At 44.2% G+C, this 13,516-nt stretch overlaps 1 protein-coding gene across 3 annotated transcripts in view; it reads left to right on the plus strand.

Moving 5' to 3' along the window:
- The window catches only part of Eefsec (eukaryotic elongation factor, selenocysteine-tRNA specific), a 203,752-nt gene that overhangs the window by 73,822 nt on the left and 116,414 nt on the right, over positions 1 to 13,516 (plus strand). For all 3 annotated transcript variants that reach the window (XM_027428684.2, XM_035448590.1, XM_027428686.2), the window contains exon 2: positions 3,602 to 3,809. In XM_027428684.2, the coding sequence (XP_027284485.1) occupies positions 3,602 to 3,809 (208 nt within the window). The remainder of the gene's footprint in view (positions 1 to 3,601; positions 3,810 to 13,516) is intronic.

Below are 13,516 nucleotides of genomic sequence, written 5' to 3' on the forward strand. Positions count from 1 at the left end.
TGAAGAACGGGAGGAACTAGGAGCGGCTCCCCGACAGTGGGCATTTGCCTGGAGCTGACCCTGGTTTGCAGCAGTGCCCTTGTTCTCAGTGCGACAGTCAAGTGGCCATGACCTCTGCTTTCCTTAGAAGTTCCCAGTACTGGCCATGCTGCAGAGGATCTCCTGGAGCAGAGCTGTGTGCTTGCTGCAACAAAGACCATTTGTGGATGCCAGATAAGACTGCAGATGAAGCTTTGCTGGCTCCTGGTACTTGGGTCCTGGCTGCACTAGCAGCTAGGTGTCATGGTCAGTTTTGTTTTTCCATCGCCAAAATCCCAGCATGAGGGAGGGCCTGATGTGTGGAGCTCATAAGCTGGTCTCTCTCTACCAGCCAGGCAAGTGAGGCTCTGGGTAGTTATATGTAGTTTGGAAATTAGATTTTGAGAGAAAGAACAGACTCCTAGTCAACATAGTGGAGGAGGTGGGGGAGCTAACATTGCTCAGTTCACTCAACAAGGGCTTATTTAATTGTGCCTAAGCTGGGTTTTGTGTTTTGCATAAATATTGAAAGACAAGTCTTCAGGTGAGAACTCAGCCTGGGGTGAGGTGGACCAGAACTATGGGCAATAAGGCTGGAGCAAGTGTCCTGGACAGAGTGCCCAGGCAGGCACAGGTGAGCATCAATACAGGGGCACCTCAGTTCTCAAGTGGGGCCTGGGTAGGAACTAAGAATGGGGATTTGTTGGGCCTCATGTCCCCATGGGAACCGACTGACTGTGTAGCACAGTGGGTGAGAGCTCAGGCATAGGTGTTCGGATGTCTACTCTGGGCATTCAGTATATAACACAGATACTCATTCTGCTTCTCCAAAGTCCGGTTTTCCTCATTTATGAAGTTCTTGGGACCGAAGTTCTGAGAGAACCCGGACAGTTGGAATTAGCCCTAAGCCAGAGATCTTCAGGGCCAAGTGCTGGGCTGTTCTGCTCTAAGTCTGTGCAAAGATAGGTGCCCAGGACATGACACATGCCCTCTTCATGGATTGCCTATAGGCTTTAGTTCCTCTAGTGGCTACAGAACTAATTCCATGGTCCTGGAACCAGGCCCAAGGCCTACTATGTTTGGGAACATTGATAGATGGTTAGGTGCCTCTTATTGGTGTGATGGGCTCAGGCTTATCTCATGGGAGACAAGGGAGCACCATGCAACCAGGGGGCAAAGTTTGTGTGGCCTGTGGTAGCTACCAGTGGTTAAAAAGAAGGAAGATTGGAGGCCATATTGGGAAGCTTGTGCTTTATGAGGGCAATGGGGTCTTTTAATAGGACAGCAACTCTGCCAGGTCTGTTTCACTCTTTGATTTAAGTACTTAAAATACTACTAGATCTCTTACACACCCATTTGAAATAGAAAGAAACAGAATGGATTCCTACCACTCTTTTTTTCTCCATTTTTCTATATTCTATCAGATATTTCGTGTGTGTAGAGGCAAATGCTTATTCATCTGCAGTGCGTATAGGGGCATGCATAATCTTTTACACTGGCTACAACACATGTTATTCTGTCCTATGTTTCTCCCCTACTGCAGACTGTTTTACAGTAGTAAAAGGATCCTTTGCTCTTTGCAGTGACTGTGTACTATTCTATTTCATGGTATAACTATCTGTTTTTAAGCTTGTTTCCCACTGGTGACATTTACATGGTCTCCAACTTCAATAACAATAGATGTTGCAAGTTTGTCCTATGCTTTTACAAGCTTGGCTGGGTCAAAGATTATATGCATTTTCCTTCCATTTTATTTTATATGTTGGTGTTTACCCTGCATGTATGTCTGTACACCATGTGTCCACCCTTGGAGGCCAGAAGAGGGCATTAGACCCCGTGGAACCGGAGCTATAGACAGTTGGGAGCCATCATTTGGTTGCTGGGAATCAAACCCTGATCCTCAGTAAGAGCAGCCAGTATTCTTAACTGCAGGACAATCTCTCCAGTTCCAATTATATACATTTTGGTAACTGTCTCCAAGATATTTACATACCACTCTAAAGGTCTCCAGCAGTGTGAATCAGTTATGTATTTTTAGCATGTTCTTTGGGGGGACACTAGAAGATGGATTGTGGAGGGCCAGTCTGAGGCTGCGTCGCTAGAGAACAACTGGCTTGAACTGGACTGGAGATGGTTAGCAGAGGCTAGTTGGTATCCATTACATAGTGGGAGGCTGTTACCTCCATTCTGTGAAAAGCTGTTGGGTTGTAGAAATACATCCTGTTCATAGACATGGGATAGCCAGTGTCCCTCTCACAGCTGTAGCTGAGATCTGGGGTACTACCTACCATCCAGTGACTTAAACAAGGAATGCTGCTGCATGCATCTGTCCTTCTAACTGCATTGGATCCTTGCCTGGCCCGGCAAATAGAAGCCGAGGCTGGGCCATGTCAAGCCTGCCTACACTCGGGCACACTGTTGCTCCTTGGGGCCAGAGCTTCAGCTAGCACTGACTAGGAGGCCTCAGAGAGCAGCAAACACAGTAGTTCCCTTTGGTGCCAGGTGGCCATGTAACTTAGAGCATGTACTGCCATGTTCTGAGCCTTTATGCATCTGAAACAGGATGATGAGGATACAGCATAGAACCCTAGCACTCATTGCTGGTGTGGCAACCACGGACAGAGGTCTTTTCCAGGCCTCCCTCTCCCACAGTAGTAGGTGGGGTTGGTCGTCAGACTCACTTTCAGAACAGCATCGTCAGACTTGCTAGTGATCATGGTGTGGTCCTGAAGTCCTTAGAAGGAGGTCTTGTAAACTGAAGATGTAATTACTGTTCATTTCAGAGGGGGACATGTCGTTTTCCTGCTTTCCCTAACTCATACTTTTTTCCTTCTAAGTTATTGAAATGATAACTAAATATTATTCATAAATATAAATGTTTATATTTCTAAAATATTGACTTGAATAACTTTAAATCCTCCATGTCCCCTTCCTTACAAAGGGTGTGCTCACCCTGCTTCTTAACACCTGTGCTTCTAACATAGTGGCTGCTTCTTTCTCTTCACTGCCTGCCCTGTCATATGAGCACCTGCTGTTGTTCTACTCAGGCATGCTATACATGTGTACATAACCAGCTGTGCATACAGCAGGTCTGTGTTCGCCAACAACTTAGAACGAGCAGAAGCTCCATAAGCAGAGCGTAGCACCAAAGTTAGTAGATGGTGAGCACCAGTCTTAAGGCAGTTAGTGTAGGCAACCCAGGTATTCTGGGAGGAAGTGCTCCCCATCTCTTACCCCTCAAGGGCAGGTAGCTAGGTATTTGAGGTTCCCTGCTCAACATCTCCCCTTGTTGAGTGAAATAAAAATGTGAGCAGTGAGCAATAGTGCAGCAGAGAGGTGGGGGCTTTGGTACTGTGCACTGCCATGGGGCCCTGAGAAGACCCTCAGCTTGCTCACCTCTCCCGGTGCTCCTGTGGCTTGATGAGGCTATACCAGTCAGTATACTCACTTGGACTGACTAGGAAGTATCCAGCCTTCCTCCCCAACTGCCCACTATTGCAGTGCTCTGTGGGGCTGGGTATGATGACTTCCTGGGAGGCTCACTAAGCCACCTCTTCTCCTAACCTACCTTTTATTGCCCCAGGTGCCCAGATCATTGATCTAATGATGCTCGTGATTGATGTGACCAAGGGAATGCAGACACAGTCCGCTGAGTGCCTTGTGATTGGCCAGATCGCCTGCCAGAAGCTGGTTGTGGTGCTGAACAAGATAGACCTGTTAGCAGAAGGGAAGAGGCAGGCAGCAATCGACAAAATGACCAAGAAAATGCAGAAGACCCTTGAGAACACCAAGTAGGTTTGCTAATGACAGTTCATGTGTAAGGTGGCTTCTCATTTTAACACTCTGGGCAGACAGGTCAGCCTCACATCCTGCTGAGTGGAGTGCTGCCTGTTAACCCAGCTGTGGCTGCATGAAGCTGGCTCAAAGCTAACATGCTGTTTACTTCCAGAAAGTACTGAAGCATAAGGAAATGGGGGTACCTTCACTTGTGGGGAGGCTTAGGTGGAGGCTGGTCTCTGGCGAGCAGTCTTCATTCTGTTACTTCTGAGCTATGGTACATGCCTCTGTGTGTGTGCTGAGGGCCAGGAACAGGTGCTGCTCTTTAACGCTCAGATGTGTGAGCTTTCAAGTCCTGGGCCTCTCAGTGTTGCTCCATGAGAACTCAGTCCTTCCCTTATCATGGCCAGGCCTCAGCACTGGAGCCTGGATGTCATGTTCTCCAACCACCTGTTTCTCTACAGCTCCACTCTCAACTCAGAACGAAAATCATAGAGCTTTGCAAATGGGTAACTGCAGACAGGTGACAGCTGCCGCTGGCAGCCAGCGCATTTGCAGCTTTATCTTGTGAAAGAGAGTTGCTATGCTCCTAAGGAACTCTGAGCAAGGAGTAATCAAATGAGGTTTTACATCAGGCCATCACTGGCTACAAGGCAAAGCTGGCCTGGTTGGTGGAATCAGGTGCCCCAAGGAGAAGAAAGAGGAGATGGGTCAGTGGGTTGTAGGCTTTTCCCTCCAGGGAGAAAAGAGGTGTCTGTGGTTGAGGTCATGCAGGAGGGAGGAGGGAGATATAGGAGATCCCAGTGGCCTCTGATTGCAGTCGGGGCAGCAAGGTATCAGAGCTATGGGTAGAGTCAGGAATTGAGAGGTGGAGACCCCAGGGCTATAAGCCACCTGTTTGCTCTTACTGATTCTGATGTGGCCAAGAAAATGAGTTAGTGTCCTTGTTGAGCACACAGAGCCGGCGAGCTTCATTGTTCAATGGCTCTCTCTTCTTCTGTGGTCATCCCTTTTGGTCAGTTCTGAAGAGCCGTCACTGGGAGACAGGACTGCCTCCTCTCTGCTATGCTGCCCGAGACAATATCCTCTCCCTGTGCCTCTCCTTCTCCAGCCTGTGGAGGGCAAGCAAGTAGAGAGTGTTTTTTGTTTCCCTGTCATAAAGATTGATATGCCTTCCCATTTATGATTTTTTCCCCCGATTCAACACCTGCAGCTCTCCCTCAGAATGCTCAAGTTGGTTAAATTAAAGCTTCAGCCCTGTGAATGGGCCATATATGTCATAAAAGATTTCCTTGCACTGCCTTTTGTTAGCAAAATTCATCAATCTGATAAAATCGACACATTTAGATAAGTGTTGCATAAGAATTCAGACTTCGTTATTCCTAACGGAAGTGGATATGAGACTGTAAAAAGGAAGATAAAAAATTATATCTTCTTTTTAGTGAGTTATTTGATCTCCCTGCCATTTTATTTACTTGTCAGAAAGGGAAGCGTGCATCTTTTGGAGTTCTGCATAAACCCTAACAGTGTCAGCTCACGTACTTCACGGACAGGCCTTCAGGAGCCCGAGAACACTTCTGAAACCCTTGCAGCTCTGACAGTCAAGTGAGAGGAGAGTCTCACTTGTTTGTAAATCATGCTTCCTGATTTAATGTATTGTCTGAAGGTCAGATTATGAACTTTATCATATTGCCAGAGGAAATTGTCGTCAGAATGGTGTCTGAGTCCTTCTCCTTCCACACCCAGCAGCCCGGCTGCAGAGGCAGGGTTGTTGCTTGTGGGTGGTGGAGTCCTGGAGTGGTGTGCCAGGCTGAGAGTGGTGTGCCAGGCTGAGAGTGGTGTGCCAGGCTGAGAGTGGTGTGCCAGGCTGAGAGTGGTGTGCCAGGCTGAGTTTTCAACAACACGTCTACATCATTTTCAGCGGTCATTTCCTTCCCTTTGCTGTCCTTGTAAAGCAAATGTGAGGACATCTCTGTTTAGGAAGAAAAATGTGGAACGGTGGACCCCACTATAGGCAAAAGCTGAAAAATGTTTAAGACAAAACTTCTTCTCTACATGAAGTTTCAATTTTGAAAATTCAAAGAAGTAGTTGAAAAGAAGGACTACGTAAAGACTTTTCTCTTAAAATAACAGCTGCTGACATTTGAGCTTCTAATTTCCTATCTTTTAAAATGTGTAACATGCTCCCACACACACATTGTTTTGAAGAGACAGGTATCACTGTAGCCCAGGCTGAACCCAAGCCCTAAACTCTCTGTCTCGGCCTCCAAAGTGCTGGGATTACAGGTATGTAGCACCTACACTTTCTCTCAAGTTGTTTGTTTTTTGTTGTTGTTGTTGTTTTGGTTTTTTTAATTATGGTAAAATATACAAATCTACACTTTTAACAATTTGTAAGTGAATAATCCAATGATAGCAAATGTATTCAGAATCTGTATGTCCATCCAAACCTTTCTATGATCCTTGTAACCTACTCTCAGGCAGTAACTCTCCTGGTCACCCCTCACAGCCTCTTTTCAGCTCTCTGTCTCTGTGATTTGCCTGGCCTGGAATCCTTGTTCAAGTGGAGTCATGTATGGATTTCATAGAGCATTTAAGTTCCATCTGTGTTACAGCTGCATCAGAAGAGGCTGAGCCCCACTCTGTTGTGTTTGTGCTGTATTTATCATCATTGTCATCCCTCCACCCCCACCCCCACCCCCACTCCCACCCCCACCGTTGACCAGGGCTACTCTCATCTGTTGGAATGATGAACTGCTGTGAACTCTGAATTTAGTCCCTCTGGAGCTATGTACCAGGTGTGTAGGAGTAGGGAGTGGCTTGTATCTATCCTTTCTGAGTTACTGCCAGGCTACCTCTGTAGGCAGCTGTCCTAGTCATGTTTCCAGCAACTATACGTGAGGGCTCCAGTGTATCCATAGTTTCTCAACACTTGCTGTTCTCCTTGAGACAGGGTCTCACTGAGTAGCCTAGGCCTACCTGGGGAAAGCCCAGCCTTTCACTGAAGTGCTGAAATTATAGCACAATGTCTGGCTGTTTGCATTTCTTCCCCAGCCACCTTTACTGTATAAGGGGCCACCTTACTGTGGTTAAAGTTTACTTTTCCATTGTGCATAGTGCCAAGCATGATGTTGATCACCTCTGTATTTTCATAGAAAAATAACTGATTACATCCTTTGCCAAGCTTTAAAATGAGTTTTTCTCATTGTTGAATTGCAGGTCTATCCATTAATCTCTATCTGAGATATGATTTGAAATCCTGTAGGCTTTTTACTTTCTTTAATATATAAATGTTCTGAATCCTGGTGAAATCGTATTTGCCTTATGTTGCTGCTATTGTCTGTGATTTTGGATTCATTGCTGTGAAACTGTTGTCAAATCCTATGTCATGAATGTGTTCTCCAGTGTCTTTTTTTTTTTTTCTAGTGTAGTTTTTAGCTTTTATGTGTTGGATGTTGGCCAATTTTAGTATCTTTTGCAGTGGTGTGAAGCTAGAGTTCAGCTTCCTCCTTTTGCATGTAGCTGTCCAGTTTTCACAGCACCATTTATTATCCCTCCCTTTTATTTTGCTAAAAAATTAACCCTCCATCTAGACTTAGTTCTTGGTTTTCTGAGGACCAAGGCAACTTATAGAAGAAAGGGTTTATTTTGGCGTACTGTTCCAGAGGGAGAAGAATCCATCATGGAGGAAGCATGGCTGCAGAAGCAGAAAGTTGAGAGCTTGTATCTTCAAATGCACAAGCAGGAAGCAGAAAATGTGAATCTGAAGTGGCACAAGGCATTTATTCACCCAGTTCATCCCTAGTAGTATACTTCTTCCAGCAGGGCTGTACCATTCAACTCCCCAAACAGTGCTACCAATTAAGGATCAAGTTTTCAAAATATCAGAGCCTATGGGGGACATTCTCACTCAAACCACTACAACTCTGTTACATTGATCTGTATGCCTGTGTTTACGGGAGTAACTCTCCACTCTAGCAGCTAGCTTTGCAGTGAGTTTCAGAGTCAGGAAGTAGAATCCTCATAGCTCTGGCCCCTTTTGAAATTGTTCTGGCTGGCTGGAACCTCTACAATTCTGTATGAATTTGAGGTCTGCTTTTCTTTGTCTGTGAAAAGGCTCCTAGAGTTTTCTAGTGATCTGAAAATAACTTTGGTACATTTGATATCTAAACAGTATTGTCTCCCAATCTACAAACATGGAGTGTCTCCCCATCTGTGAAGATCAGTGGTTCTCAACCTATGGGTTTGCAATTCCTTTTGGGGTTGGGGATCTACCTTTAACAGGGTTCACCTAAGACCATCAGAAAACAGATAATTTGCATTACTATTCATAACAGTAGCAAAGTCACAGTTATGAAATATCAGTGAAAATAATTTTATGGTTGGAGCCACCACACATGAGGAACTGTATTAAAGGGTCGAAGCATTAGGAAGGTTGAGAACCACTGGTCTGGATCTTTAATTTCTTCAGTGTTTCATAGCTTTTGTTGTTCAGGTCCTTCCTGTGGCTACATGTATCCCTGTTTAATTCTGCAGAGGTTTTGCAAATACAGTCACTTTTGGTTTCTCTTTGGGTTGTTTATCTCTAAAATATGAAAAGAACTAATTTTTATGTGTTAATGTTATATGAATTCAATTCCTTTAAATATGATTACAATCAAGGCATATTATTGATTTTGGTTTCTGTGTTTATTAATGTTTTAATATATATAGCAGGTTCTGAAGTAACTACCACTCTGTTTTCGCCCAGTTGACTGGGCTGTTTTCCTCCTTGTCTATACCGACACAAGCCTGAATGGAGCACCTCTGTACAACATTCAACTTTGTGTTAATCCCTCATGGTAGATTCTCAGCTTCAAGATCTTGGATCAAACGTCATGAAAGCTTAAATGCTTTTCAACATTTTCCAAAGGGCTCTGCCATTTTACATGGGTGCCTATGGCCAAGTTTGGCTCTGAGTATAAGATATATTTGAAAGTTTAGAAGGAGATGGTGTTTTATGCGTGTTTTGGTATGCAGGTGACTCCTGACATGTATTAAGCAGTTGGATTTGCCTGTGTGTTTGTCCCGTTGCCTCTTGAGGGTTTAACCTCCCCTTTGATTTGCAGGAGTGTTGATATTAGTGACGATGCTGCTGTTGACCTTTTGCCCATCACACTTGCTAGGAACAACGCAGCGGCATTTGTTTCTTCCCGTTTTAGTTGCTTTTGTTTTGACATCTCAAGTTCCTAATTTTCATGTAGTCAAACTCTTTGATTGTTTTTCTTTGTGATTTCTTTATCTCTGAAAGCATTTAAAATTACTCTTGCATAAACATTTATCAATGTTAACAGAAATCAGAATAAAAGATAAAAATGTACTCACAGTCTCCCTAGTGCAGCAAATTAAAATGCCTCCTCCCAGGTTCCCTGTCAGCCTTTCCCACACAGACACAATTTGAGGTGGTTGTTATCAGCACATTGACACTGTTCAGTGTTCTATGCTTTTCTGCTTATTTTTCCACTAAGTGTTATCGTCTGACAGCATGCTTGATGCATCTTTCTTCCAGACCCCTGGTTCTTTCTTTTCTTAAAATACCTTCTAGTTCTTTCTTTCTGTTAGAGCCAGCACAGAGCTCTGCATTCCCCAGGCTCCCCTCATCTTGGTATTAGTGTTCAGGGATTCATTTGTGACTCTGTGGACTCTACCAGCCTGCATCATGCTGGTGCTGTGGCCACTTGCCATGTGCTCTTAGAAGATACTTCCTCCCTGAGGTGCTGTTTCTTTGTGATTTGGGAGCTGGTGAGTTCAGCCTCAAAACCTTTCTATGGGAAGCACTTAGCATCCTGCAGGCAACAGGGCCTTGACATGGAAAACTGCAATGAGGGAGCTTGACACTGTGCCAGGGATTCACACACACAGATCATTAAGTCAGCTGGATCATACAGTTACCCCAAAGATCAGTTTTGCAAGTTGCTTGACTGCTGAGAAAACAAGACTTGATAAATGGTGGCCATTTTGATGTCTACGATTCCAAACTTAAAACTTCCATTCTGTTTGCTTAGATTTCTTTTACATGGCTTACAAATTCATCCATATGTAATGTCTGTATACTTGTTATTGTTATCTAGGACTGTTTGTATGCAGGTCAAGATCAGCCTGCACGCACAGTGTGTCTGGGCCAGTGAACAATATGATGTATCTCTCTATTTGGGTAGATTGGAGGAGATGGGAGTGGGTCAGATGTTCTTGAATGCTCGTAGGATCAGCCATGACTACAGTGAGGGCTGCCTTCTGGTGGGAGCCCTTGTTGGGGCAACCTCAGCAACAGCCTAGGGATTCCTGGACAGCTCCTGTCTTTGTGGCTAGGAGCCAGATTGCCTCATTTGCAGCAGGCCTAGAAAATGGCACAACCATCTTGGCCTGGTGAAAATGGCCAGGCACCCAGAAGGGTCTGGATTAAAAAAAAAAAAAAAACGACTGAATTCCCAAACACTTTATGGTAAATTCTTGGAGCCCTCTGCACGTGAACAGACACAGGCACACATATATCTGCAACACTAGGCCCCAGGCCTGAGGAAGCAGAGTAGGTATGCTAGATTCTAGTTCCAAAGCTTTGTCACCTAGAGCAGAACTCCCTTCCACCCTGTTTCCTGTGTAGAAGATGCTGGACTCTGACTCCTGAAGGGTCAGTGGTGCACTAGGCCTCTGGCAGCCCTGACCCGTCCTGGCTTCTCTGATATAGGGACCTTAGCCTTGCTCCTGGCCATAGGAATCCTTTGGTAAGCTTGTGCCTAGTGCTGGGTACAGAACAGGGCAGGGATGTTTACCCCTTTTTCTTTGGCTTTATGTCTTAGTTACTGTGCAGGATAGTTTATGTCAATTCGACATAAATTAAAGTCATCTGAAAGGAGGAAATCTTTTTTTTTCTCCATTTTTTATTTAAATTAGAAACAAGATTGTTTTACATGTCAATCCCAGTTCCCTCTCCCTCTCCTCCTCCCCTGCCCCCCAATAACACCCTACCTATCCCATACTATTTCTGCTCCCCAGGGAGAGTGAGGTCTTCCATGGGGGTCTTCAGAGTCTGTCATATCCTTTGGGATAGGGCCTAGGCCCTCCCCCATGTGTCTAGGCTGAGGGAGTATCCCTCTATGTGAAATGGGCTCCCAAAGTTCATTCCTATGCTAGGGATAAATACTGATCTACTACAAGAGGCCCCATAGATTTCCGAGGCCTCCTCACTGACACCCACATTCATGGGGTCTGGATCAGTTCCATGCTGGTTTCCCAGTGATCAGTCTGGGGGCCAAGAGCTCCCACTTGTTCAGGTCAGCTGTTTCTGTGTGTTTCACCAGCCTGGTCTTGTCCACTTTGCTCATCACTCCTCCTTCTCTGCAACTGGATTCCAGTTCAGTTCAGTGTTTAGCTGTGGGTATCTGTTTCTACTTCCATCAGCTTCTGGATGAAGGCTCTAGGGTGGCATATAAGTTAGTCATCAATCTCATTACCAGGGGAGGGCATTTAAGGTAACATTTCCACTGTTGCTTAGATTGTTAGTGGTGTCATCCTTGTAGATCTCTGGACATTTCATTTCCCTAGTGCCAGATTTCTCTTTAAACCTATAATGGCTCCCTCTATTATGGTATGTCATATCTTGCTCTCCTCTATTCTTCCCCCAACTCAAACTTCCTGCTCCCTCATGTCCTCCTCACTCCTCCTCTCCTCCCCTTCTCATTCTCCTAGTTCCCTCTCCCCTACCCACCATGCTTCCAATTAGCTCAGGAGATCTTGTCCCTTTCCCCTTCTCTAGGGGACCATGAATGTCTCTCTTAGGGTTCTCCTTGTTTCCTAGCTTCTCTGGTGGTGTAGATTGTAGGCTGGTAATCCTTTGCTCTATGTCTAAAATCCGTGTATGAGTGAGTACATACCATGTTTGTCTTTTTGTGACTGGGTTACCTCGCTCAGGATGGTTTCTTCTAGTTCCATCCATTTTCCTGCAAATTTCAAGATTCCGTTGTTGTTGTTTTTTTTTGTTTTTTTTTTTCCATCTGAGCAGTACTCCATTGTGTAAATGTGCCATATTTTCTTTATCCATTCTTCAATTGAGGGGCATCTGGGTTGCTTCCAGGTTCTGGCTATTACAAATAATGCTGCTTTGAACATAGTTGAACCAATGTCCTTGTATGAATATGCATCTTTTGGGAATATACCTAAGAATGGAATTGCTGGATTTTGTGGTAGACTGATTTCCATTTTCCTAAGGAACCACCATACTGATTGCCAAAGTAGCTGTACAAGTTTGCACTCCCACCAGCAGTGGAGGAGTGTTCCCCCTTTTCCATATCCTCTCCAGCATAAGCTGCCATTGGTGTTTTTGATTTTAGCCATTCTGACAGGAACAAGATAGTATCTCAGAGTTGTTTTGATCTGCATTTCCCTGGTGGCTAAGGATGTTGAGCACTTTCTTATGTGTCTTTCAGCCATTTTAGATTCCTGTATTGAGAATTGTCTATTTAGTTCTATACTTCACTTTTTAATTGGATTATTTGGTGTTTTGGTGACTAGCTTCTTGAGTTCTTTGTATATTTTGGAAATCAGACCTCTGTCAGATGTGGGGTTAGTGAATATCTGTTCCCATTCTGTGGGCTGCCTTTTTGTCTTGTTGACTGTGTCTTTTGCCTTACAGAAGCTTCTCAGTTTCAAGAGGTCCCATTTATTAATTGTCAATCTCAGTGTCTGTGCTACCTGTGTTATGTTCAGGAAGCAGTCTCCTGTACCAATTCGTTTAAGGGTACTTCCCACTTTCCCTTCTAAGAGGTTCAGTGTGGCTGGATTTATGTTGAGGTCTTTGATCTATTTGGACTTAAGTTTTGTGCATGGCGATAGATATGGATCTATCTGCCAGCATCCAGTTGTGCGAGCACCATTTGTTGAATATGCTTTCTGTTTTCCATTGTATAATTTTAGCTTTTATGTCAAAAAACAGGTGTTCATAGGTGTGTGGGTTAATGTCAGGGTTTTCAATTCTATTCCATTGGTCTACCTGTCTATTTTTGTACAAATACCAAGCTGCTTTCAGGACTATAGCTCTGTAATAGAGCTTAAAGTCAGGGATGGTGATGCCTCGGGAAGTTCCTTTATTGTATAAGGTTGTTTTGGCTATTCTAGGTCCTTTGTTTTTCCATATAAAGTGGACTATTATTCTTTCAAGGTCTGTGAAGAATTGTGCCGGCATTTTGATGGGGATTGCATTGAATCTGTAGATTGCTTTTGGCAAGATTGCCAATTTTACTATGTTGATCCCACCTATCCAAGAGCATGGGAGATCTTTTCATTTTCTGGTATCTTCTTTAATTTCTTTCTTTAAAGACTCAAAGTTTTTGCTATACAGGTCTTTCACTTGTTTGGTTAGCATTACCCCAAGATATTTTATGTTGTTTGTGGCTATTGTAAAGGATGATGTTTCTCTGATTTCTTTCTCAGCCCATTTATAGTTCTGTATATAGTAGGGCCACTGATGTTTTTGAGTTAATCTTGTATCCTGCTACTTTGCTGAAAGTGTTTATCAGCTGTAGGAGTTCCCTGGTAGAGTTTTTTGAGTCACTTATGTAAACTATCATATCATCTGCAAATAGTGAAAGTTTGCCTTCTTCCTTTCCGATTTGTATCCCCTTGATCTCCTTTTGTTGTCTTATTGCTCTAGCTAGAACTTCAAGTACAATATTGAAGAGATATGGAG

Source organism: Cricetulus griseus, chromosome 8, assembly GCF_003668045.3.
Source record: "Cricetulus griseus strain 17A/GY chromosome 8, alternate assembly CriGri-PICRH-1.0, whole genome shotgun sequence".
NCBI lineage: Eukaryota > Metazoa > Chordata > Mammalia > Rodentia > Cricetidae > Cricetulus > Cricetulus griseus.